At 42.5% G+C, this 26,039-nt stretch overlaps 1 protein-coding gene across 11 annotated transcripts in view; it reads left to right on the forward strand.

The window, feature by feature from the left end:
* Positions 1–26,039, forward strand: part of LOC116840694 (cAMP-specific 3',5'-cyclic phosphodiesterase) — a 474,033-nt gene that overhangs the window by 277,661 nt on the left and 170,333 nt on the right. For 4 of the 11 annotated variants that reach the window (XM_032807757.1, XM_032807756.1, XM_032807758.1 and 1 more), the window contains exon 2: positions 20,249–21,617. The exons of 6 other annotated variants lie outside the window; for them this stretch is intronic. In XM_032807757.1, coding sequence (XP_032663648.1) covers positions 20,611–21,617 — 1,007 coding nt within the window. In that variant the 5' untranslated portion in view covers positions 20,249–20,610. The remainder of the gene's footprint in view (positions 1–20,248; positions 21,618–26,039) is intronic. One more of the 11 variants, XM_032807759.1, reaches the window with a different exon arrangement.

A 26,039-nucleotide genomic window follows, 5' to 3' on the forward strand; every position in this document is an offset into this window, starting at 1 on the left:
TTCGCCGCGTGCTACATTGCCAGTCTCTGCCGATTCATCATCGTCCGCGTCTACGTCGCTCTCCGTCGGCCGATGCGCCCGTTCGAGTCACACTTGACGTTTGTAACTGAATATCGACGCGATAGTTCTAATGGTCCCGGTGCGCACTGCGAGGTCTGCTGAATCAATAGCTCCAATTTCCACATGTAAATTACGAACGCGCGCGCCAATCACGCGCGGTTAAAACTACATTGGCGGGGAAGGTATCCTTCCGCATGGCGCATAGGACGTGAGCCGCTCTCGAATCTTTCGGGAATTATTCAGAACGAATTGGACGCAATCTTCCCACGCATTTCCGAAAGCTCTCGGGAAGACTTTCCTTTCGCGGAAGCATCGTGGAACTTAAGATTCGTCTGAAAGATACAGGAAGCAGGATTCGTCTGTGTTTTTACTGTTTGTTTGTAGCAGTTTTTACAGCAGTGAAGGACTTCACTGATCGTGGTTTGCTGAAAACGTACTTGTTGCTGTAACTAAAAATTTGACAGCGTGGAGTGATTTGTCGATTGGTTTCCGTTTGACAGTGCGCTAAAGTGAATTCTGCGAGCAATGGGTCCTACGTTTCGTCACATCAGCAAAGACTGAACTGAACAGTTTTATTGTTTCTCGCACCTTTTGACGTGATATTCTGCAATCTAAAGGATTTTTAGCACTTATTTATAACCTTCGATGAAACCTGAGTTTACTATTTTACTTTGGCGCATTGTCAAACAAAGACTAATCGATAGATCACTTTATACATATTTAATCTAATAAAGGACAGCTCTCAGATACGGTGATAAAGATTTGGCCAAATGCGCGCTATCTCTTAGACTACGCACTTTTCGAACAACCCACTTACTAACAATTTCATAAATCTAAGAGTCGCTGAAGCAACTGATATCCTAGATCTTCTTCTTAAATATTAAGACTGTTCGCGAATGTGGCCTTAGAATATAATTATAAAAGAATTAAGGAATACAGGAACTAAGGAAAAGTACGAGGTGTGGCTATTAAATAACGAAACTGACGCTGCTACAGAAGAAGTGCGCATGCGCCAAACGCCAGCAAGCCACAGCTGTTATCGTGAAGCCTTCTCTTTCGAATGCAGTGCCTCTCGCTTCTGTAAACAAATCAGTATAGCTGTAGCCTTCATTCGCATTAGAGTTGTTTCTTTGTTTCGCCGGAAAAATGTTAAGTGTAACAGTAGAGCAACGAATTGTTGTGAAATTTCATGTGACGAATCGTGGTTTTTTACTTATGATCCTGAAACGAAGCGCCAATCCATGCACTGGAAGAGCCCCTCTTCACCGAGAGCCAAAAAAGCTCGAATGAGCAAATCAAAATTTAAAGCAATGATGATTGTTTTTTTCGATATTCATGGGATTGTGTACCTTCACTGGGTTCCGGAAGGTCAAACTATTAATCAACATTACTACCTTCACGTTCTTGCTGAACTCCGTGAAAGAATAAGGAAAAAACGACCCGAATTGTGGAAGGACAAGTCATGGGTTCTCCACCAAGACAATGCGCCGGCTCATTCCGCATTGTCTGTCAAGAGGTTTCTAGCCAAGTTCAGCATCCCAGTGTTAGACCATCCGCCTTATTCGCCAGATCTTGCGCCGTGCGACTTCTATCTGTTTCCTAAGGTGAAATCTGCCTTAAAAGGAACAAGATTTGAGTCCGTTGAAGCTGTGAAAGAGAAAGCGGCACGCGTCCTGAAGGAGCTGACAGAAGAAGACTTCCAGCACTGCTTCGAACAATGGAAGATTCGCATGGAGCGTTGTAGGGATAGAGGAGGGGTGTATATTGAAGGTGATAATAAGTAAAAATGTATGAAATCAAAACAAAATGTTTTACAGCGTCAGTCTCATTATTTAATAGCCACACCTCCTATTCTCCTGTATTTTCATTTTATATGTCTACTTTTATGATATATTAATAAACCAAGTCTCGAAACTGGAATTCGACTCATAATTGGGACTGTTACCCTGGCGTTATTGAAGATTAAAGCTATTATGTCGGTCTATCTATATGTGCGTAATAACAAGAACAGCGAGCAACAAATTCGCACAGAAGTAACTTCATGGCTGTTTTCGGCTGAACACAACCATCAGTGTCAGACTAGGAGCTCATATTTCCTCCTTTCCATTCCCGTCCGGGATGGAGGTAACTCTACTTCATCGTGACTTAGTCGCGTAAATAAAATAACGACCAACCGCAATTTAGCGCCGGTGGAATAGCCGGAAAGGGATATGAATGACGGAAAGGAGGAAAGCGGGAAATGTCAACGGAAAATAAAGCGCGATCGTGAGACGGTCTAGACCGTGCTCAAAAGTAACTCGCGTTTTATAGGCGAGCTTTTATTGTTATCGCTCATATTCCGAACGATTCGAGGCTTTCTGTTCGAACTGCAATCCAGACGGAGGAGATTTCGTTCCGTTTTGGAAAGATTTAAAGCAAAAGTAACATGTCACATTTCGTTCTTTCTCTTTTTCTTTTTAGAGCAAATCCATTTTCGATATTGAGTATTAAAATTGAAAAAAATATCACGCGCGGTGCAACTTCTCTTTTTCTACTTTTCGGAGTTAATACGGTAGCGAGAAGCGCTTTTGAGAACGAGCTTTTGCGCGGAACTACACAAGATACGATATTAAAATGATATTTAAATTAAAAGAATAAGATACGCTAACGCACACGTCTATGTTTAATCTGTCATTGACTCACCGTCATCGCTCCGCGACCGTATGGCCGATGCGAATTGTAGATTACTCGTTTCGCGGTATAATCAATACCGGCTACGTGCCGCGCTACAATGGAGGATTAATTAACGCGCCAGCTAGAGACAGTGTTTTGTCGGCGATGAATACGTCAGGCGCACATACGTATTTACTCCATTCGGGCTTTAGTCCCGCCATCTTTTTCATCGTTTTCGCCAATAACGGGCTTCACGCGATCGTGACGTCGTACGTAGCCGGACCCCGTAATTACATCGATTTGGTCGCTCAAAGTCCGCTTTAGGATTCTATAATCGGCCGTAGTTGTGCAAAAATGATCCGATTCATACAGAATACGTTTCGAGAAAAATGATGATGAGAAAATTTGACATATGATCTAAAAAGTATAGAGCACTGAGATCTGCAATCGTTCAAGAAGTCAAGCATAATTGATTTTCTTCTCTTTAAGAGAGTTCAGTGACAGGCTTAAAATTTTTTGAAAGTTCTAAAATATAAAAATAAATTTGAAACAAAAACTTTATAATAAACTTGAAATAAATTTATATTTAAAAGAAATAAATTAAGAAACTTAACTTAAATATAAAATACATTTTTTTTAAATCTTATAATGAAGTGTAAAACCTCATAATAATAAAAAAATAACAATTTGATAAAAAACGTAATTAGTAAAAAATGGCGCAATGAATAGGAAATGAAAACTCTTTTATTTAATTAGACGCCATTTGGATCTTTTTTATTTTAAAAGTTTTTTATTTTAAAATTTTTGTTAGAAAGACATACGACTACCAACTGGTAAAAAGAGAAACAAAAGCTCGAAAATCATTTCGTGGACTTGATCATTCTTGCATAACCTTGGCCAATTAGTTCTACGTGCAATGAGACACTTGAGAAGTTCAGACTACGCATCTGCGTGCAAAAAGGCAATTAATGTGCATTTGTAAATCTTCAAAGGTTCCTGACGAGCGTAATTATTTATTTCCTTGCCACAAGGAAATGTTCAAGTGCACAAGCTGCGTCAAGAGGGAAGAGACGCGAGTTATACAAATTATTTACCTTCTGAATATGCGTCCTTTACGGTACTTAACACAGGCATTCCTGCTTCTTAATTAGCGCCGGACTGAACGAGAATTCTGATTTAGAATTAATGTGCCTCGTTGATGCAGTTAACGAATTTGCGCGGTCCCGCTTTCTACTTTATTCAAATCGAAAATAGCGCCGAATTCGTTAGTCGCAGTTTTTGCTACGAGTAGTAACGCACCGAGCGCTCACTATTCATTCCCAACTCATCGTAGCAAGTTGAAATTATCTAATTAAAGGTTCAACCTCGATCGTATGCCGCGCAGTCACTTTTGCGTTCGCGAGTTTTGCTTTATAATTGGAATAGAAACACGCGCGCGTGACACATCAAAAAATATGAAAAAATATGAAAAAGTGTAAATTTATCATTACCGTCCAAAGAAACAAACTATTATTATCGATAATAGCTTTATTATGAAATATCGAAAATATAAGTTATTATTAATAATATGATTATAACATTTTTAACATCTCTCAACTGAATACAACGAATATATCTGACTAAATAAACAGGAATTGTGTATTTAATAAGTCAAGGGAAATATTTTATAAATATTTTCTAAAATATTTATCTCTCTGAATATGTTAAATATTTATCTAATTTATCTCAAAAAATATATTAAATATTTTGATATTTTATATATTCCGCTCTTCTGAATAGATTGTTCTCGGAAGAGAGAGCAGTAACGAACAGAGAAATATCCATCCACGTATTTGAAAAGGTATCTCTACCGGTCGCGATTTCGCCTAACGACAATATGTTAAGATTCGCTCGGCGATTAACGCTGATCGATGGCGGTGGCCGTTATACCGTGTGATTTATTTCGCGTCAGGAGCCCGTCGCCATAGCGAGTGGCTATCGTCCACTCGGTCGGCTGAGCTAAATGGACGGTTTATACAGGGACGAGAGGGAAGACGTCGTCGCGGGTTCTCCATTATAAGCGCCGGCGAGGTGAACGATACTCACCTTTCGTGACATACGAGCCGCTCCAATTACGCGCATCCACCTGTCTTCGTTTCGTGTCTACCTACGCGATAGATATTAGGCTATCAAGTTGTATCGCATCCTCGGAATCGACCCCTCCGCTGGACTTCCACCACAAGGAAGCCACGCGTGTTCTCTTGTAATTTCGCCAAGCTTTCATGGAAACATTACGTTTTGAGATCGATACACGTCCGTGTCTTGTGAATTGTTTGTACGAAGTAGAGAGAAAAAGGCAGAGAGAAGGAGAGAAAGAGAGAGGAAGGGAGGAGGAACGGGGGAAAGAGAAGAGGATTCTACGTGTTGCGAAAGAATTGCGTGTTACCTACGCACATTCTTCTCTCTCGCCAACGTGAAAGCTTTACTCTCTCGAAATAATTCATATCGTTACTCAGCCTTCTCCAGACGTTCTTCGCGTCAGTAAATAATCTTGGAACAGCCGTTGCCATTACGTAGCATATTTTCTTTACACACTGCACACCACGGTTTTATGGTATAAATTTCAAATTATAAACGATAAGTAGGAGCCTAGCTTTTATTGCACTTCTCTCTCTTTCTCTTTCTCTCTCTCTCTCCTCTTTTCTTTCAATCTTTCAATTATAGATTCTGAATAGAGGCGTAAAGTTTCAAACGTGCGATTCTAGTAGAAGTGTGAGATTCCCAATTGGTATCGTAGTAGCCAATTTTGGGGCGAATTTTGGGGCATTCTACACTGAAAAGATAATTTTTTTTATTTAGAACTAAAATATTTGGCGATTTGGCGTTATTGTGTTTTTACTTATGTCAAGTATATGTATTATAAAGAAAGCAAAACACACACATAGCGGCGATTAAATTTTGTAGTTCCAGTTACCAGACATTTGATTGATCCCAAATTTTGGTTCGGTGTATCACCTTTTCATCTCGACAACGAAATTCCTTTTTTTCACAGTGTAATCACAGTCTATGCTGCATATGCTGGGGAAATTTTGGGAAATTGGCGAATATATGGGCTTCTTCCTTCTTCTCGCGCTTCCCCCCTGCATTCCTCGCCGTTTGGCTTCGCTCGAGATGACGTATAGGATTGGCCGCGCTCCAAGATCCGCGATGCCGTCGGAATCGGTGCAGTCGCTGGAGGGCTATGGCTCTCGGCTTCGCCGAGAACGTGAGGGATGGCCGGTCCACTTTAAGAACGCTTATTTATAACGAAAGAACGGGCACGCGCATCAAAACAGTTCTGCCGCGAATGCGCGAAAGACGCGTGTATTTTTCACGCGCGTTACTCGAACGATCGCTCGGGGACGTTGAAAAACGAGATCTTCGGCCAAGCGACATCGGAGCACGATTACCGACGCCCGCCGTTAGACCTACTCGAGGCTCGTTCGCCGCTCGAGTTGCTCACGAGGGTCTATAAAGCTCATCGAGCGTGCACGTATATTTTCCAAGACGCTATTATGCGCGGCATCACACGCGATTCGCCTGGCCGTTTACGAGAATCATAATAATCGCCCTTACGGCCCGTCCTGGCGTCCCGGTGATTTAAGACAAACGCCGACGTCGGACTTCCTCGTGCCACTTTGCCGAGAAATTTAAGGCATGCTTAATATTCGTTCGGAGAGCCGCGATTAATCGTCGTCGGGAGAGTATCCGGAATATCGCCGGGGATACGAGCGTACATCGAGAATTAAATGAAACATCCCGAGTCGAAATTTTAGTTTTATTTTTTTGGCCTGAACTTTTGACGTCCGTACATTTTGAAGTGTATCAGTGTATGTTTGACTCTTTAGAACCCTAAATATCAAAAAGTCACGTAAATCGTAAGCATGAGTAAATTTTACCTAGCGCACTTTTATTTGCTCTTAGCTTCCGTAAAAATGACCGAAATTTTTTCTTTAAATCTGCGTAGAACACATCGAGAAATATAAATCTATTAATGTTTTTGGAGTGCGATGAGATGGAATCTTTCAGCAAAGTTAATAGATTAAATAGTATTAGAGATAGTTGATGTGTAGATTTCAAAGTATCAAAATAGAACGTTAAATGGAACGTCGAGACCGAAAGTAGAGTCAAAATTTCGACTCGGGATCGCCGAGATGAAGGAGAGGAACGCATGCGACATGAACGGAGATGATGCACCTGTCGCTGTGAATTGGCGAAAAGACTCAACGTTCTGAGAAACAGTTTTTAGCTTAACGATCACAGATTGCTTGCATCTCTCCGAAATAAGCCAAATTCTCGCAGCCTCTTCATTATCATTCATGCTGATTGCTGAAAATACGGGATGAAGTTGAAACGTGCCGGCGGCATTAAGCTCAATTGAAAATTATGACGCTGTCGCCGTCAGCCGATCCCCCTCGCGAATCATGTGCTTTGTTTTAATCAGCGTTGCTTGAACGTGTCGGAACCATCGGATCCGGTAAGAACGAGAAGGATAGAAATAAAATGGGACAATATCAAGACGCGGATAAAGTAGGGAAAATTCCCGTTGTGTCTCGGTAACGAAACGGAGGAGATTATCTTGTTGGGAAGTCCACTACGTCATGTCGGGAATCTCTTCTCTTTTTACGCGACGACTATACCTTTCCGGGATAAAGCTGTCCTCAGGGATAGGTCTCCTCCACGTGGGTGGACTACCCTCGAGGGATTTCCACCCTTCTTTTCGCTCCCCCGTAACCGATCGCTATGATGTACACGCTGACCCGCAGTGTGTATGCGTGAGTGCAGTGGTGTCCGAAGTGGCGTTCTTAAATTTTACTTTTCCCTGCCGGAAGGAGCTGTCTCCTCGCTCCTCCGGTGGACTCACTTTATGCACTGAAAAATTTACCGCATAAAATGAACTTGTGTCTCGTGGGGAATACGGATATGATATACAGAGTAGCTCTGTATATATGATATACAGAGCTTGGACACTTAAATTCAGATACTGTATGTATCCGAATTGGACTAAAGTTCCTGTTGTTGTTACTTTACTTTTCTTTTGAATTTCACTTTATATTTGTCAAAGACGTTAAGCTTTATGCTAACGAGTCGATGCAGCGACAAGAAAAGAAGAATAATCTCTTCTCGATACACTTTATGCCGCTTTTTTATTATCCATCTGGACGACTCGAGTGTCGTGAACTTGCGAAGCGTATTTTCAACGGAAACTTCTAATCCGTATCGTACTTTGCGTTTAGCGGCGCAACGACGATTCTCGACTCGCACTCGTTTGTAACGTGACGAAAATTTCGCCTCGGGGGGTCGGGAGGGCCGAGTTTCTTCGTTCTTTCATTCGGCCCTGTTACTTAGATCTCGAGACTTGGCGTGAGGTGTTTCGAGGCCGAAACTTTGTCTTCTGCGGACGGTACGCCTGTGATTTCTCTTGCGTTTCACGTCGGCGACGACTTCGCGCAAGTTGCATCGTTCTCGTCTCTTCTCTTCTTACTGGGATGATCCTCGCTCACGAGAGAACTTGCGTAACGAGCCAAGTTGGGACATATTCATTAACTCCGATACATCGATATCAAACGTAGTAGAATGTGTATGTAACTGAGACATAATTGTTTCTGCTCTCTCTTTTATTTTTGTCTCTTTTTCTTTCTCTTTTTCCCACGCGAATCGAAAATCTCGGCGCGAGATAGAGAGGCTAAATGAGAATTGATGTAATTTCTTGGTCAATTATAATTGTTACGAAGTAGCTCGGACGCCACGCCACGGACGCCTCTCACGTTCCGAGTTTATCGAATTACAGTCCGCGAGTTTCCTTTCAACGCGCTTGGATTTTACGATACTCGCAGTTCGTTATTTCGCGTTCACGACGGCACTCACATAAAGTCGCGAACTGCTTCATTATCGTCGCTAACCGAGTTTTTAGGGATACTTTACACGCAGCAGACAAGTGCCGGCGGAGGGAGCGACGGAACGCAGTCTTTCGTGCCATTGGCTCCGTTCCGAGTTAAAATATTTGACGACCGGCGACCTTCGCGCAGTTGAAAAGAAGCCAGAGCAATTTCTCGGCTTGAAATCGGCGATTGTTCCATCTGTGCCGGCGTTATTGCACACTTAAATTCGATATTCCTATCAAGGATCATTCGAGAAATTTTCGACTCACACAGAAGAATGCATCGGCGTCCTCCTCCTCGATGCAATTTTTTAAGCGTCTCTGATTTCGTAACATCTCGTGGAGGCTGGGGAAATTGGTCTTGGCAATTTTTGTGCCTCTTAGTTCTATATTTTCTAGAAGCTTGTTACGTAAATTGCTAATTACAAATGACGGCCGCACGTCGACTTCCTTGATGTTCTGCGTTCTCGTAACACAAATCGACAAAGCTGAAAACCATCTCATGAATTTCGCACCTCTCGCACCTCTGCACTTTTCAAGAGTGTGTCATGCGGTTTGCACGCTCATGCCTTCGTGAATTCATGCACGATTCTTTGATAACGCTTATACACATTTCAACAATGGAGGACATTAAAGGACAGAAGGTTGAGTAAAACGTTTTATCACGCGCGAAAAAACAGCGGTTATATAAAGAAACGAAGTGCGCGGAAGTATATACCATTTGTATTTTAAAAGCGAAAAATGATATTCGCCGCGGTAGTATACGGTCTACTGTGGTGACAGAACCCGACTAGAAAATTGATCTCAAAGTCTTGATCATACAACCTGATCTCAGTCAGTCATCTGGCTTATGTAAGATGGTGTTATCGGCTTTTGATAAGTTATGCAACGCAACGTAACATTCAGGACTTTAGTAACAATGAGAATCATTATCTGAGGGAAGAATCTAAAAATTAAAAAATGTTTTTTTTCTGTCGACAATAATATATTTATTTTTAAATCTAAATTCTCTTATTTAAACAGAATAAAACATTGCTGTTATGAAAAGTTAAGATTTTAAGAAAATGTGTATTTTTTTATTTTATATATTATATTTCACAAATGTTCTATATCACAGTAACAAGTAAATATGTTAAATGCACGGAAAGATATTTTCTATTTCTTAGATATTTTTTCTCTTTCAATGTAGTGTTGTTAGAAGCTTATTAATAATTAGGATAACATCACTTTATATAACTGACCGCGTTTCATCTGGCCAGGAGAACATGAGATAAATTTTTAGTCGAAAAGAGAGCTTTTGAAGGTCGCACGAGCCGTTAGAGACAATTCGCATGTAGCGCTTGCTCGTCGTGTTAAATCGGGAGATACATTTGTCAGATGTCCGCGCTTCGTCACTACTTCTGGCAATAACAACGCGAACGTCGTCTGTCTTATTTCGCATCTCCCGTTCCGGACTACATAATTGCGCATAATCATGAAAATCGCGAAATTGAACGCGAATCCAACGCGAACTCCTAAACACAATGTATATCTTTTACGCTGCGCAACAGCGCGCCAAGAGTCACGATCGCCGGTAATCTCGCTCGTTATCAGCGTGCTATCCGCGATAAACAAGCTGATTCCGGTCTTCTGTGCTGCACGTGGTGGCGTTGGTAAGCTAGCTTCGCGCGTCATTTCCATAATGGATCGCGTGTCCTCGGGCGATGTCGTTGTCAGCTTCCAACGCCGCACGCCATGTGATACCGTGCTTACGGTGTTGCGACGTAATTTGACTGGCCCCTCTTCTCCCTCTCTGATCGCGGCTTCGTTAAATAATGAATAAATAATGCAAATGCGCGCGAAAAGAGAGAGCGACCCTTACACGTCGTTATTGTTGTTTCAACGCGCTGTAACGTCGCGCCCGATATCGACAAGAGCGTCCTCTCTCACGGAGACTCGCGCAGCGAGTGATTAATATTCGCGCTATTATTCACCGATCGCTCCCGAGCAATTTGTCGACGCGAATTATTTCGAGCACCCGTGATATCTTGTCCCGCGGAATTGCAGGATCCAGTGGTGGTGAACGTCGATGAGAACGCGAAAATGAAATCGATAGGGCCGATAGGCCAAGTCGATAAGCCAAGTCGATAGGCTCTGAGTCGATAGGCGTCGTTGATTCTCTTCTCTCTTTCACTAGGCGTGTACTGAGAAAAGAGAATGTTTGATATTTAACTATAATCATATATAATATTATTATTATTACCGTTATCATAAACATGATAATTCTTATTACGTTTATGGTCATTTTTATTATGTTTTATTATAATTAGTAATAGTGTCAGTCTGTGTTCCCAGTCTATTAAAATTGTGTTATAATTTTTAGTACAATATTTTCTCCGTGTAAAAGGACCACGTAATTCTGTGTATTATTTTTAAACTTTTTTTTTTTATTTAACTATGATTTTAGCCAGATGAATCACTTTTTTCTCTCAGTCTACGCTATTACTTCGGTGATAAAACAACGGAATGATCGTAATTAACACGAATAAGTGGACAAACGGCGCGAAAACACGGACGGAATATCGGACAAACGGTTGCGGGAAAAGAACAAGTCGGTGTAACTGTTGTTTTTACCTGATTACACCGTTCATAACATGCTTTTCGCACTGTTAAGTCCACTTTAGGCGAACCGTTGCTCGCGGAAGCAGAATTCCCTTTCGCTATAATTTTACACGTCACGTGAACACGGAAAAGACTCGAGAATAATTTCATATTAAAAATTATTTATTATTAAAATTTTCTTACAGAAATGTGCTATATTTTTAGCAAAGCTTATTATACTCATTAGTAAGATAGGCCTCATTGACGATCTATTTTCGCGTTTTCAAAAGCAACATAGTTGAAAAGAATTTACATGAAAAAAAAGAAAAAGCTATGATATGCCCTTTACATATATATATACACATATGCCCTTATACATATATACACATTGTACAACTAGAAATTCAATTCTGATTTTTCTTTTACTTAAAAATCTGAATTAAAAACTTGTGGATCTTTCAGTTTCGATCGAAGATAGCGACTCAGTATCAAATTGCTCTTCTCTCTGATGACTCGAATCAAGGCAATGTTGGGAACAGTTGAACGAAAATCGTTGTTTCAACTCTTCAAAGCAATCATTGTTCCACATCGCGAAAATCTCAAATCTCAAATAGGATTCTTCTCGGAACTCTGAGTTACTGATCCTCTGAACTCGCGAATTACTGATCGACTCGAAGTGACTTCCAGCAATAACGTTGAATCTGTCGTTAGACAGTCTCGATGCCGACGTCGCTGAATTTTGCGGTTTGTACGCGTAAACAGCGCGAAGAACACCTGTGCACACGCAATTAACGCGCGATAGAACGCGCAACCGTACTTAACGTAACCGCTCGCGTTAGTTCTCATCGGCCGCTCTCGATTACACACAGCTCGCTAACGATACCGTGATTTAATGTACAATTTTAGGTCGAGTCACCGATCGATTCGCGCGCGTGCGCTATCGGTTCATTGCGTAATGCGTCGTGAACGTATTACATCGCTTTCAATTAACGGAACCTGTTACACGAAATGCTTCCGCGTGATTGCGTCTCCTCGAGTTTTGTCTCCGCGATTTCACGCTAGTCAACAATCAATTGCACTAAAAACAAGAGTAACCAATTCTTACTCATTTAGGTAACAGTTTTAAAGATGCACGACAATGAAGTTTTGTATATTTTCCTTCAAAATTAATATTACTTTTATGTTTCTCAAACATTTGTAGAAGTATGCTTTGTTGAAATCAACATTTTGATAATAAGACCACTCTGTTAGGGCCATGTCATATTGCGGAAATTGTTTTATTGCCCTGTCAGAGGGTGGTTTATTGAGGGGTGAACAAATTCCCTGCTGGTGAATTCGCTTCAGTTTAGCTGGAAGTTTACGAAAAAGGATAGTGTCTCATTCAAAATGTGTTCTTTTTCTTCTTGATGCTTTAAGCATTGCTAACAGCGTTATTTTGCAAGTGCTTTTGTTATACTTGTGGCGAATTAATTTATTTTGAATTATATTTACAAAGTAAAACTGTTCTTTTCTCAAAAGACGTTGCCAACTAAATTTCCTTACTGTTACTTTCTTGTTAAGGACGTTCGAATTATGCGGAAAATATACCAGAAGTGTTCGGTGGAAGCACTTGAGAAGTTAAGAAATCTTTGCTCGGTGTTACATATTAACACACGGAGCTTTCGTGTTCCTCTCGAAAATATTTCACACGCGGAAATACGAAACACAAACGTCGGTAGGTGCGTGCGTTACCGTCGCGTTGCGTCTGTCGTTCATCGATGATCGCGTCCTTTTATGCGTTTTATTGGGGACGCTTTATACAACGAACCGTTGACGTAGGATTTGAGGGAAAAGTGAGATAACACGCGCGCGGATAATATGCGATATTTCATATAATACGATCGTTGGCGATTTATTTATTCCCCTTTGCGCGTGCTTTCCGATAGTCCGCCGCTGTGAAATAAGCTCCGCAAGCAAGCGTTGACCGAGCTACACAAGAAACTCGAATGCGCCGCCCCGTGGATTTCCGTTACTATGAATATGGAACGACAAGCAACCAGCCGCTCTTATAGGACAGATGGATGTCCGATGCCGTGTGCATGCAAAACTTGGTCGTTTTGCATCGAGCGCGACGCGCTAACAAGTGTAACGGCTTCCCGTCGCCCCTCTTCCCCCGCCGCTCTTTTCACTCCCTCCCACACGATTTCAGATTGTTATCATGCAAAAGTTGTTCTTCACGGTTCTTGAAATTTCGTTTTCACCGACGCTCGGATCTACTCACGCGCGATAAATTCCCGACTCTTGACCGAGTTCACGAGTTGAACGGTGACGTGTGTCGACTTAAATTTTCCAGAAGAACGCGTTTCGATGAAAATCGCTTTTACTGATCTCGGCCAGTCGTGAGAGAAGCACTCTGCATCTCTTCTCTTTGACCCTTTCGCGACCAATCTTGTGTTCTTTAAAGGTATAATTTTTTTTTACTTTCGCTTCATTAAATACATCAATGTAATGTAGTTTTAGCCAAAAAAGTAAAAGTAGAAGAAATAAAAGTTTTATGTTTAGCGCCAAAGAGATAAGGCCAGAACATTGATGTCCCATTGGGATTTCTGAGAGGGCATGCTTGTCCCAACGGTAATAAACAAAGCGATAGCTGATGTGTTATGAACGCTATAAAAGCTGTTTGTGCAATTGAATAAGATTATTATCAATGGTGGGGAAAACACGTATATGCCTCGGGGCATATATGTCCCGTTGGTAGCGAGAGTATTGACGCGTTCACTGCCACGGAGTTCTCGGAAAAACTTACCGTGGCGCCAAATTTCTTTCTTTTGTTGCATAATTAGGGGGAAATGTTTAGGAGCTGGCACTCTTGCTCAGGTATTATCAAATTAAAGTGTATAGGGATTGTATAAAGAAGATGTACGCGGAGCAGCGTATTAATGACTTTTTGATTATTTAGCAATTATTATTTATTATTTGCTTTACAATCTCATGATTTTCAAAACAAGTGGAAATTTCCTGACTACTTCGGCAACTTTTGTCTGTTTTCAAGCACGCTGAAGAGAATTGTGTTTTAGCCTGTTGGCCAGCGACTAAACATACGTAGATTCTCAAATAATTTCTGCAATGCATGTAAAGTTACAAGTAGAATCTCGAGTAGCGGATTATAGACTCTCTGTGTACGCTGGGCTTAACTGGATTTATGAGGTACCTTGTTCTTTCTCTCTCTCCTCTCTCTCTCTCTCTCTCTCTCTCTCTCTCTCTCTCTCTTTCTTTCTTTCTCTTTATTTGCCGTTTTGCTGTTTGTCACGAAGCTGGAAGGGCGAAACCGCCGTTTGACCTAGAACCCGGTGTTCCACGTAATCTAGGCGGGCCAGCGTCGCCGGAATCGACGAGGTCGTTACGTATCGTCCGGCGAGAGCCGGTGCCCGACGTCAACGGAAACGACGCGATGGCGGTTTCTCTCGAATCGCATCGACAAGGCTCGCTCGCTCGCTTGCAGTACGTGACGTTCGCATTTCGCAATGCGGCGACACCACCGCGAGCGAATTCACGCGACTGGCATCAACTATGCGCGATTACCACCCTCGCGAGGAATTATACCGGCCCGGCTATCCATTTCGGTCGAGAGAACAAGGTTATCGCGCCTCCTAGATACTCGCGCGACCCACCTTCGACTTGCATCGAAATCGATGCGATCCACTTTCGAGGGATATTGACTGATCGCGACACGTGTCTCGACTGCGCGACGAAGCTGCACAGTAAAAACTGTAATTTTAACATATACACAGTAAAAACTGAAACGTTAATTTTAACATATTTTACATGTCCCGGAAAGTTCACTCTAAATTTTGTGTGGAAATAATATTCAAATACATTCATTTAACTTAATAATATTTAATAAAATTATAACATTATTAAAACTCAAGTCTTTAAAATTCTTCTAACAACTTGAGACGACATATACTGAAAGCATCATATCTTCAATCCAATATTTTGTGCTCTCCATTAATAAAAATTGTATTTGGATAATAAGAACACAGGTTTTTCTTCGTTGAAAATCATATAAAATATATTCCGGCAAGTAACTTATCTTCGTTTAACATTGAGTAATCTTATTTGAAGATTAACATGTCAAGAATATAGATACTTTCCAAATATGGATATCCTCTTTTTCTGTGCATACACTGAGAAAAAAAGCAGTTGGATCAACAAAGTCGGCGGTTACTCTTCAAAGATCCTTTGCTCGAACGAATTGTTCAAGCGAAGCCGAATCGAAATTTTGATGCTACTTTCAGCCTAGCTATTCTATTCAACATCTATTTTAACGCCAAAAAAGTGGAAAGAGAATTTTCGGATGATTTCATCATCAGAGTCAAAGTAGAAGTAAATAGTATTATTAGAATTAAACCTACTTTGCCAACTTAGTTCTTATTATGTTGCAGAATTCAAGGTTTAACATAGGGCCAAAATTTCGGGATGTCTCATTAAATCAACTACATTTTTTCTCAGTACATATAGATGGAACAGACGCTTTTATAGTTTTCGCGTTGAATCATACGATTGCCACTTAAAGCGATCGCAATTAATCCACATCGCGTACGGTGTCTGTGATATCATATTCGGCGAGATCGCGCGCATTGGTGAAGAACACGAAACGCGAGATCTCGGCAGCGCGACAATCGCGCGTGGTCTCATCAGCTTTCCGATTTAATCGTGCTGACAATAGGTGCAGATTTCCCTGCATTGTCGAGTTTTCACCGGTGACGATTTCGCGAGAACCGCTCGAGTGGTGCGGCGTGAGAGCGCGATCGATAAATAAAACGCGGGCAAAGTCTCGCGTGCAATCGGCCACGTAATTTGCAGCGTAGATATGCTTCAATGGTTCCAGCATAGGCGTCCTTGATTTAGAATAAACGATTAGCACGGGAAAATAGCGTTCTCGCGATACGCCGTCTGATTACGGCGACTGACGTCTCATTAAGACCACGTTGATCTCGCTTTGACACCTTGACTGCCACGTGTTACGTCAGTGTAATAAATTAGCGTTTCTGGAGGCGTTGGTGTTACATGAGCGTGATATTACACTGGGAAAGGAAAACTTTAAAATTTACTTGCGGGATATAAACTTTATTCTCTGCAGAAATATATTTTGTTTCACGGAAATGAACGTTACATTCCAGAAATAAATTTTAAAGCATTTTTTTTCTCAATGTACACGTGCTAACTGTACGATGAGAAAGAACTACTCGAAAAATTTATTTGGTGGTATAAAGTTTATTCACGGAAATAAATTTTATTCTACGGAAATAACTTTTTTCGCAAGGAAATAAACTTTATATCCCACAAATAAATTTGCAACTATTTTTCTCAGTGTGTAAAGGGAAAAGTTTGGTTGAATTAACGTGACAGTGTACAAAACAAACGTTTTGGTTACTTTTGTTGAAGGAAATAGAATTTTGAACCCAATTTGGTTTATAAGAATCAGAAATTCTGTTTTTTTTTTCAATCAAAATTGTTTCATTCTGAGTTTGAATCAAAAACATTCGGTTGAATTTGGCTTATACACTGAGAGGAAAATATTTGGAAATACATTGGTGAAGTATAAAGTTTATATTCACTGAAATAAGCTTTATTTCGCACAGAAATAAATTTTATTTTACAGAGATAAACTTTGTATCTTACAAATAAATGTTTATAGTATTTCTTTTTTAGTGTAAGAACCGAAGATTCTCTGTTCCCTTTTTTTCTGTTCTCTGTTCAACCAAAATACGTTTGGTCCGTTCACTGTCACATCAACCCAACCAATTTTTTAGATATTAACAAGAGAGCTGCCATGCTTTTTAATGCGTGGAATTAATAATTAATTAATTCATTTGCGTGGAATTAAATACGCAAACAAAAATTTGACGCAAAGGTAGGTTTTCTCGAAAAGCCCCGTGACAGACGACCTGTAGAAGAAAAACAAATAATTTCCTTTGAAAAAGCAAGCTTCACAACAGCGATGAGAATCTATTATTGAACGTGTCGGATGCTTCAGGGAACGGACGAGCAAATATTTAACGTGCGTGTAAACACCCATAACCGCGACGAGCAAATTATTAATCGCAGCGAGTGTTTTATTTAAAACACAGTCGAAGATCGTGTACATGTGCGCGGCAGGTGTGGCACAACCGTCGGATTTTGTGTCGACGGTTCAGCGTTGGAATTATCAAACGTTAGGCGTTGGATCGGTCGAACGCACTTTCAAACATTCGACCAGCGAAAATCGTTTCTGCGTGCCGAACTTCGATATAGATGACTAGCGGAGGTTTCGCAAATATTTTGATCTTCCCTGCTGCAACTATTGTTGCAACAAACGATCCGCCACAGGCAGCGGCTGTATCAGTTCCTCTTTAGGTATAGACAGAAGGACGTCGGTAAACACTCGTCGGAGCGAGTCGGCTGCAGAGTTACGGATTCGCCCGATCGTTGTTTAGAGATCACCTGGGCGAAAACAATGTAAATGCGCGGTGGTAAAAGTATCCTGCTGAAAATGTATCTCTAAATCTCCCAGAGAAAGGGAGTGAAAGAGATATTTCGAATTAAATGAAAAAATAATAGCTGTGAAATGGATATAATGCAGTCGTGTGTGCGTTGTCGTTATAATCATTATTATCATATGGACTCTCTCGTTCCGTTTATTTTAATTTCACCATTTTATTCCACGGATTGGATTACACGCTTTCGAAATTTCCACCAAATATTAAATTAAATCTTGAAAATACAAGATACACTAGAAAAAAGGATTTTGTTGTCAAAACGAAGATTTGCTTAACCGGGCCGAAATTTGGTTGAAATGGGACCAAGTATTTAATAGTTGGGACCAGAAAATTTCATTGTCGCCTGTGTGTTTTGTCTAATGCATCACAAGTAAAAAACATGATAATACCAGCCAGATCGAATACTTTATACTGAAATATCGCTCATTATCGGACTCGAATCAAACATATAAATTCCCGACATATAAATTCACTCGCGTGTTAATCCACGGTGTCCACTTCGACTCGATTATAATGTCAGCTCTCTCCGCTACAGGCCGAGATAATTCGGATTCGCACGTATTAATTGACGCGGCTCGCGTGCCGCGTAAACGCGCGCTCTTTGATATCACGAATTACCACGGTCAATTACGGCGCAGTCGGGTAGCCCCGGAAGGTGTTTAACGCGCGAATCACGCGAAGGTGCTTAGCTAAATCTAAAGATGAAAAACTTGCACGATACAGAGTGTTTACAAATTGTACATACTAAAGCCTAGTCAACAATGTGCTTTTTGCTTTCTGTTTCTTTCTCTTTATCTCTTTCTGACTCAAATCTTAAGCCTTAAGACAGAAGAAGACAGAACACAAGAAACAGGAAGCAAAGAGTACATTGTGGATTAAGAGAACTTAAGTTTAAGAGAGAGCGTATTTCCCAAATCAATGGAAACGGGAAACTTTCTATAAACATGAGCGATTAAGTTACAATCTTTGAAATGCCTTATTATCGAAAAGAAAAGAACAAATCCGATAATAAATCAAATATGATTTTTTTGTACGACAATTTTTCATAATAGATGTTGAATGGAACAGTAAGGCTAAAAGTAGGATCAAAATCTCGACTTGGGTCTTCACGCGATAATTCTTCCACACAAGACAGAGTTTCCGGGATACACCCCTGTGTACACGCTGCCTGTCCAGGGGATGATCTCTCGACCGAGAGATCGTTCTTGCAGCGGATCTCACGCCACGGGATACGGGCGTGTACACAATAACGATCCGACCACTTAAAAACCTTGGACCGTTTTCTCATTTATACGACGCGCTATCGCGACCGAAGCTGGATGCTTCGCTTTGAGCTTAAAGGGAGATGCATTCGAGCGGCTGCTCGCCGCACTGCACCCGTTGTCTCCATTGTCTTCACTGGGCCGGCTATTGTTGCGAGGTTCCATCGAAATTCTTGTTTGCCCCGGCGCAGTGCACGCCAATTGCACGCTATCCCAGAGCGTCGCCGAGTCCTGCGGGGGAGATTTTACTCCGCTTGCAGTATGGTCACTTTAATCCACGTACTCGACGGCGGACAGTTGTTAAGCACAATCGCGTAAACTCTAGGAAAGTGTGCCGGCGAATACGACCTGTGTGGAGAGAGGGAGGGAGGAAAAGGGGAGGGAATGGGAGGAATGTATGTCGCACGCGATTTTGTCGTGCAAGCGGCTCTCAATTGGCCTGATAATCGAATTTATGAGAAGATCGATGCCCGGTCCCCGGAGGGCAGTCTCTCTTCCGCGAGAAAATAGAATCCGCGCCCGCCCGTTCCGAGCGAAAATATTTGCCGGGCTCGTTTCGCATTCGCTGACGTTATTCTCTTCTCCATTTTTATGCCCGCTTCTTTTTTTCGGACGCGACTATCTTACGCAAATATTTGCCGGCGGAAGTGTTTAAAACGCGAGTTTATTCACGAACGATCGTGAATACAAGAGGAGCGTCTTATTCATCGCTCGAAACCGGATCATTGTTCTCAATGGAGAACACGGTACCAATCGTTTTTTCCTTTTTTTATTTTTTTTTTTAGAAACGGGGAGGTTAATTCGGTTCAACGTTGCGTGTCGATCCATTTCCCTGCGAAAGGATCTCGAATGGTGCGCACAAGCTGTCCGAATGAATAGCAGTTCAAGGCGACGCGACTGTCGCGAAATGCAATTTCCGAATTTCCAGTGGAACTCCGTGACTGCACGTGATTTTTCGCGACAGACAGAGAATAATTGAATTTTTCGTCATAGTATCAATTTAATTAACGTAGAGAAAAAACCTTGCACGAGCGCCGCGAAGCATTCAGGCATCAGCGACGAGTTTACTTTCGGTAAACAATCTGCTTCAACGCGGTTGTTAGTAGTTAAATCTCCTTCTGCGCGACTCATGTGACCCCAAGACGATTCCCGGCTTTTGTTTGCGCGTCCGTTTGTTACACGAACAACGCGAAGTAAAAATCCCAAAGTGGCTCCAAGTGCTCTTAATAATTAAGGTCTCGAAATCTCTCCTGAGAGATACCGTTCATTTTCAGCTGGCCGTCTCTTGAACGGCGGCAAAATCGCGTAGGTGGAGCGTCATGCAACCGAGAAAGAAAAAGTGCCGGGAACGGCGCGCCTCGATCTGACGACGAAGAGGAGGATCCGGTGCGGGACCGCCAGCTCGACCCGCTTCTCGAGGCCCTCCTCGGGGAGCCTCGACTATTCGGACGCTTCGTTTCGCGAAACATCGCGCGGACGACTCCGCTCCCGGCGGATCGACCGCGCCTCCGAATGATTCTCTGACAACTTCCGTCGCGTTCTTCGCCGCGAGGAGCCCGTTTCATCCTCCTCGCCGCGATTCCGCCCGAGAAGTCTCGTCGCCGTGAACTCGCGTGAACCGGCGAGACCCCCGAAGATGGACGAAGACGATGCGGAGGACGTGCAGACGGCGGCGGTCAGCACGAGGATTACCGCCTCGACGAGATTCACCTCCAGCAGCAGGAAGCTAACCCTGCGGGCGCAGGAGTCCGCGGAGGACTCCGACACGATGGAGTGCGCGTCCGAGAACGAAGTGGAGAACCTGCCGAAGGATGAGGACGCGTCGCAGTTGACGAGGATACGCGAGAAGATGTCGCGGAAGAGCGGCGGTTACTCCTTAGACGTTCCCGACGACGAGTCCATATTGCTGCGCAGGAGGACGGCCACGTCGACGATGACGACGTTGTCGTCGTCCCTGCGCGTCAACGACGACTCGACGAGGTACTCGAGCTCGCGACTGGGTTTCTTCATGGCCACGAGTCGCAGCCCGCAGTCTAGCTCGAGCCAAGAGGAATACGAGCCCGAGGTGAAGAGCATCTCCAGGCTGCAAATACAGCAGCAACGCCAACAACAGCACCTGTTGACAGCTGGTGTGGCTGGCCAAGTAACCGCACGGTCGATGGAGAGCCTGCGGTCGTCGCGGAACTTCCTCAGCGCCGACGACCGCTACAGCGAGGATTCCAAATCCATGGAGTCGCTGTCCTCGTCGTCGGAGACGCACGTGGGCTCCGGCAGAAGTCACCACCGGAGTTTTCTCACGTCGTCGACCAGGGACGTACGCAGGATCGTAACGGTCGAGTCGAGGAGCAGCGAGAACCTGCATCGCGAGGAGAGTATGAATGCCGAGGTAAGACGCGGCTTGTTCGCCAACATGGGCCTCGAAAGGAAGATACCGCAACACCTCAGCTTGCCGCCGCCGTCCAACGTGTTCTCGTTAACCAGTCCCGGTGGCAGCGACCGCAAGATCACGATCCTGAGCCCACACTCGCCGCTGCAGTCGTCCGAGTTCCAATTCGCCGCGCAGACGCTCAAGAGCAGGCGCAAGAAGGCCATCGTATTGCCGAGGTTGGTGTTGCCCCGAAGCGAATCCGAGGTCTTTCTAGAGTGAGTAGTTGAATGATCGAATTTCGTTTCGCATCTGCCCCGCTATCTTTCGGTGTTTTCACGCGCCCGCAGGCGAGAAGATCGTTCGTTACGTTTTAACGCGCTCTCCCGTCAGCTTTGTAAAAAAGCACAAAAGGTAGCGCAGTCGAGAATTTATTCCGCGAAGTCTCTCGTAGACGGTCAGAAAATTGAGAGTAGAGTATTCGAAGTGTCTCTCTCGGCAATATTTTAACCCTTACAGTTCGGGAAACCACTATAGTGATGTGGCAGCGATTTTATCAAATGCAATTACAACTCTTATTATTATTATCATTATTATTATCCATTTTGTCTATGCGAATTAATAAGAAAAAAAAACTAAAAAAGGATATAAAAACTTAACCAAATTTTTTAATAAAAAATTCAGAAACAGATTAACATACGGATATATTTATATCACGCAAATTTTCAATGTTTTACCAATGATAGACTTTGAAATTTATGCAAATGATGATAGACATTTTATCTTTAAACGTTTTTTCATAGAAAAATAGAAAAAATACTAAATAAAAATGTTGCTTCGGGGAATTTGAAAAGTCGTGGGGTGAGTTCAGAACGGTTAATATTTAGTTAAAATTACCCAAGTCGAAATTTCGGTCCTATGTTAAACCTTGAATTCTAAACGCAGTAGGAGCTAAGTTAGCAAAGTAGATTTAATTCTAACGATACAATTTATTCCTACTTTGACTCTGATGATGTCCGAAATTTTCCTTTTCACTTTCTTTAGCGTCAAAATAGATGTGGAATAGAATAATGAGGCTGAAAGTAGGATCAAAATTTCGACTCGGGTGGGCAGGCCACTTCCCCGACGAAACTGCTCGTCACTCGCTCGCGACAATCGTAATTGTTTCGAGCGGCGCGTAATCTTTCCCATCGCGCGCTCGCTCTCTCGATCCGCGACGATAATTCCTCGACCATATTCTAGCAATCCGGCGAACCGCAGTAATTATGTCGCGTCGACATTCTCAGCACGAACATACGTTTGTCGACCGCACGCGAGCGTTGCTGGCGTCGATCAATTGGGACGTACGTTCGAAAATAGATTGCGCGTCTACGGGGCATTCAAGTTGGAAGCGTCGACCGATGAATTCAACGGGGAAACGCTCGCGTGTATGAGTATGCTACCCCCGCTTATAAATAATTTAGAGGAAAGCCTCCTCGCCGTCGTTATCGCCCAAGCGCAAACTCACGATTACATGGATGAGCCTCAATATCGGCACGGTAAACATGCGTACTTTGCTTTGAATCAATCTTCTACGTGTGATCCGATTAGCGAGAGAACGAGGAAGCGGATCGCGGAGATTTGCCAGTTCAACTTTTCCAAATTCGAACGTGACCTGAAACGAGTTTCCTCGCGAGTTCCGTTGTTGCGGATTATTGCACGCGCGAGGAGTATGAACTCGCACGAGAGATGCACGCATGAATTATTTATAGGCAGAAGTGGTAAATGCACAGTCCGTCTCTTGGAGCTTTATTTTTCTTTTTCCTTTTTTTTTGTCGCGGCAAAATTGAGTTCGTGGATGCCGTGAGCTCGCGCGAACGAAATATTGCGTCGACAAGCCTCGGGAGTCCTTTCGCAAGATATTTCGGCGGAAGCGAAGTGGAAATGTTGATTCTAGTCACATTAGCCTTGCAAGTAGCGTCGATCTTGCAGAGGATTTCTAGATGTCTCTTATTCTGACGCTCTTATTCTGACGCTCCGGATGATGGTTTAATAAAAATTTTGATTCGGGGGAACCTCACGCGACTTAAGGGTAACTCGCTTAAAAAAAAATTGTGGCCGATTACATTGCTCTCGAGCTATTGTGGCGAAAGAAAAAATGGAAAACTTTAGCAATTAACTCACGGATACCCCAGTAGAAGCGCCGCGAAGGTGAATTTCGGCGTTGATTAAAAGTTCGCACGGCTTCGCGCGGGAATTATCTTTACCAAAGTTGAGTCTACATATTCGGCCGTCGCTCTTAAATTGCGCGAATTTCTCGCTTCAAATTGGGCCGCGAGAAAAATTCAACGCCGGCGACTCGCTCGACGCAAAATCCATCACATCCATCAAGTAAATATTCACTATTTTTAGATTTTTTTCTCAGTGTAATGTATTCGCTATAATCTTAGAAGAATAATCTTTGTAAATTCTTCTTTCGCGTTGAGGAAGCTTATTTAGATGCATTGTTAAACCGCCTCCATTGTTATGCGCTATTGATATTAACGGTGAACTGTGATTACATTGAGAGAAAATAGGATCGACAAAATTGGCGATTACTCGCCTTTAAGGCAATATTGTATCAATTGGACAAATTACACGCGTTATGGCAACAATAAGTCGCGTTGATATAGTTACTGATCAAATCGCAAACCTCGAATCGATTGATAACTCATCACAGTAAATATATCATTCGTTCAGTCTAATAAACGTTTGCTCGAGCGAATTTGGTTCGTTCAAACAAATTCTCATTAACTCAACTACTTTCTTCCTCAGCGTAGTAACGTCGCGCGACGTATTAAAGTGGGTTCGTGTTCATGGGTCGCGAGTTAAAGCTTGATCGCCCTGTATCGTCGTCACGCGGTGAAAGCCTTTCATTTTGCATATCACAGCAACGCGTTGTAGCGTACAGCGGCGCGTTTGCTTCACTCTTAGCTGCATTTAAAATCGTCTGACGTCATTAAAGTGCACTGTGTCGACTCTTAGCTCGTTAAACAAAGCCTTTTCGGGGTACCCTTCACCGTACGCCTGGTAGTTTGCTGGATACAACGTGAAATACGGCACATTAAAAGACGGCTTGTTTGCCAGGATATTATAACGCTGTTATGCGTACACGATATTTACCCGATATTAATGAAGAATTAAAAAGAGTGCCTCTTCGCAACCTGATCTTCACGCTTTGACATGACCTTTTCGCTATCGGCTACCCTTCGCGAGGTGATATTTCTGCTTCTACAACTCGAGTATGTTCGCGTTACGTTCGACGCCACGTGCCAATTCGTATCATTTTGTGCAACTCAGGAAAGAACGTGACGGAATAATGCGTAGAGATAGAGTAGACAAGGTATAAGGAATGGTACTTTCGAGAGCGCCGTTGGTCAGGATGTTTTATTCTGTCCCGGCTAACGTCGGTCCTCCCTTCAAGTTAAGGAAGTTAATCCTTTTTATCTGGGATACGAGCATGTGCGAAGCTTTAGGAACTAGAGCGATCAGAGGATGTGGAAAGTAACGACGAGGAAGCGAGCCCAAAGTTAAATTAAAACCGGAGAGAGCTAACACAAGAAATAAAATTGCACATTAGAATTACGAGAAAAAAATGGTGGTATTGGTAACTGCAATCACATAGAGAAATAATTAGAATATGATAAAAAACCCATTTTTTTCTAGTAAATCCTATAGTAATGTCAATAATAATAATCTTACATGCATGTCACTACTGTCATTTTCGTGTTAGAACAAACAGAAAATATGATTACGGTTAAGAACAACTACAATTTTAGTTAAATAGACCATTTTCTTTTTATCAGTGTAGAACATTATCTCTGCACAATGACTCTGAACGACGATCTTCAACAAAATGCCATCATTCTCGAAACTGAAAATTCCTTCAACGTCATGTCGTTCACGTCGTTCAAAGATTCGCACGCTTTCAAGTTCGTAAAGCTTCCTTTCGGGCAACCTGTATTTCCATCGATACGCGACGCTTAACGCATAATCAATAACACGGGAAGCTAAACGAGAAAACGTTAATTCGTATAGTAGTATCAACAAACACGATTGATGTGCGCGCATTTGTTTTTTCTGCTGTTTTTTCATTTTTCTTTCGCCACGAAAAATCTGAAAAAGAAAAACGCGGAAGAATTGAAAACGCAATTTAACGTTATGGTCGCCACTGTTATCGATGGTTATTTCGAGCGGTTTTGTTGTCTCGCTCGTGCCATTACTTCTCGATTGGTGAGGGACGGGGAGAGAGAGAGGGGGTGAATGGGGGAGAGGTTATATTTTTGCCAATACGAGAAGCTCGCTGACCGCGACATTGACATATACGCGGTATCACCGCGACGTATTGCCGGCAGTTAGAGTTCGTTCTCTTTCTCGCCCTCGTGTTCAGAGTGTCTATCAATCTTGAGTTAAGATTTTATGACGTTTTCGCGGCGGATCAAGCGCACGAACCATTATCGGAAAGAATTCAGCGGGTTCTCGCTTCTGGATAACAGACAGAAGAAAATTAAATTTCACTTGAACGGTTATCCTCATTCATCTCTCCTCAATTAATTTTACAAAATCGATACTACGTGTAGAGCACTCGCGCGAGTAAAAATTGCAGTTTCACACAGTTAATTCTCAGTTAGTCTCTCTCTCTCTCTCTCTCTCTCTCTCTCTCTCTCTCTCTCTCTCTCTCT

This window comes from Odontomachus brunneus, unplaced genomic scaffold (genome assembly GCF_010583005.1).
Source record: "Odontomachus brunneus isolate Ranch 3 - 2012 unplaced genomic scaffold, Obru_v1 Obru_scaffold_011, whole genome shotgun sequence".
In the NCBI taxonomy this organism is placed as follows: Eukaryota; Metazoa; Arthropoda; class Insecta; order Hymenoptera; family Formicidae; genus Odontomachus; species Odontomachus brunneus.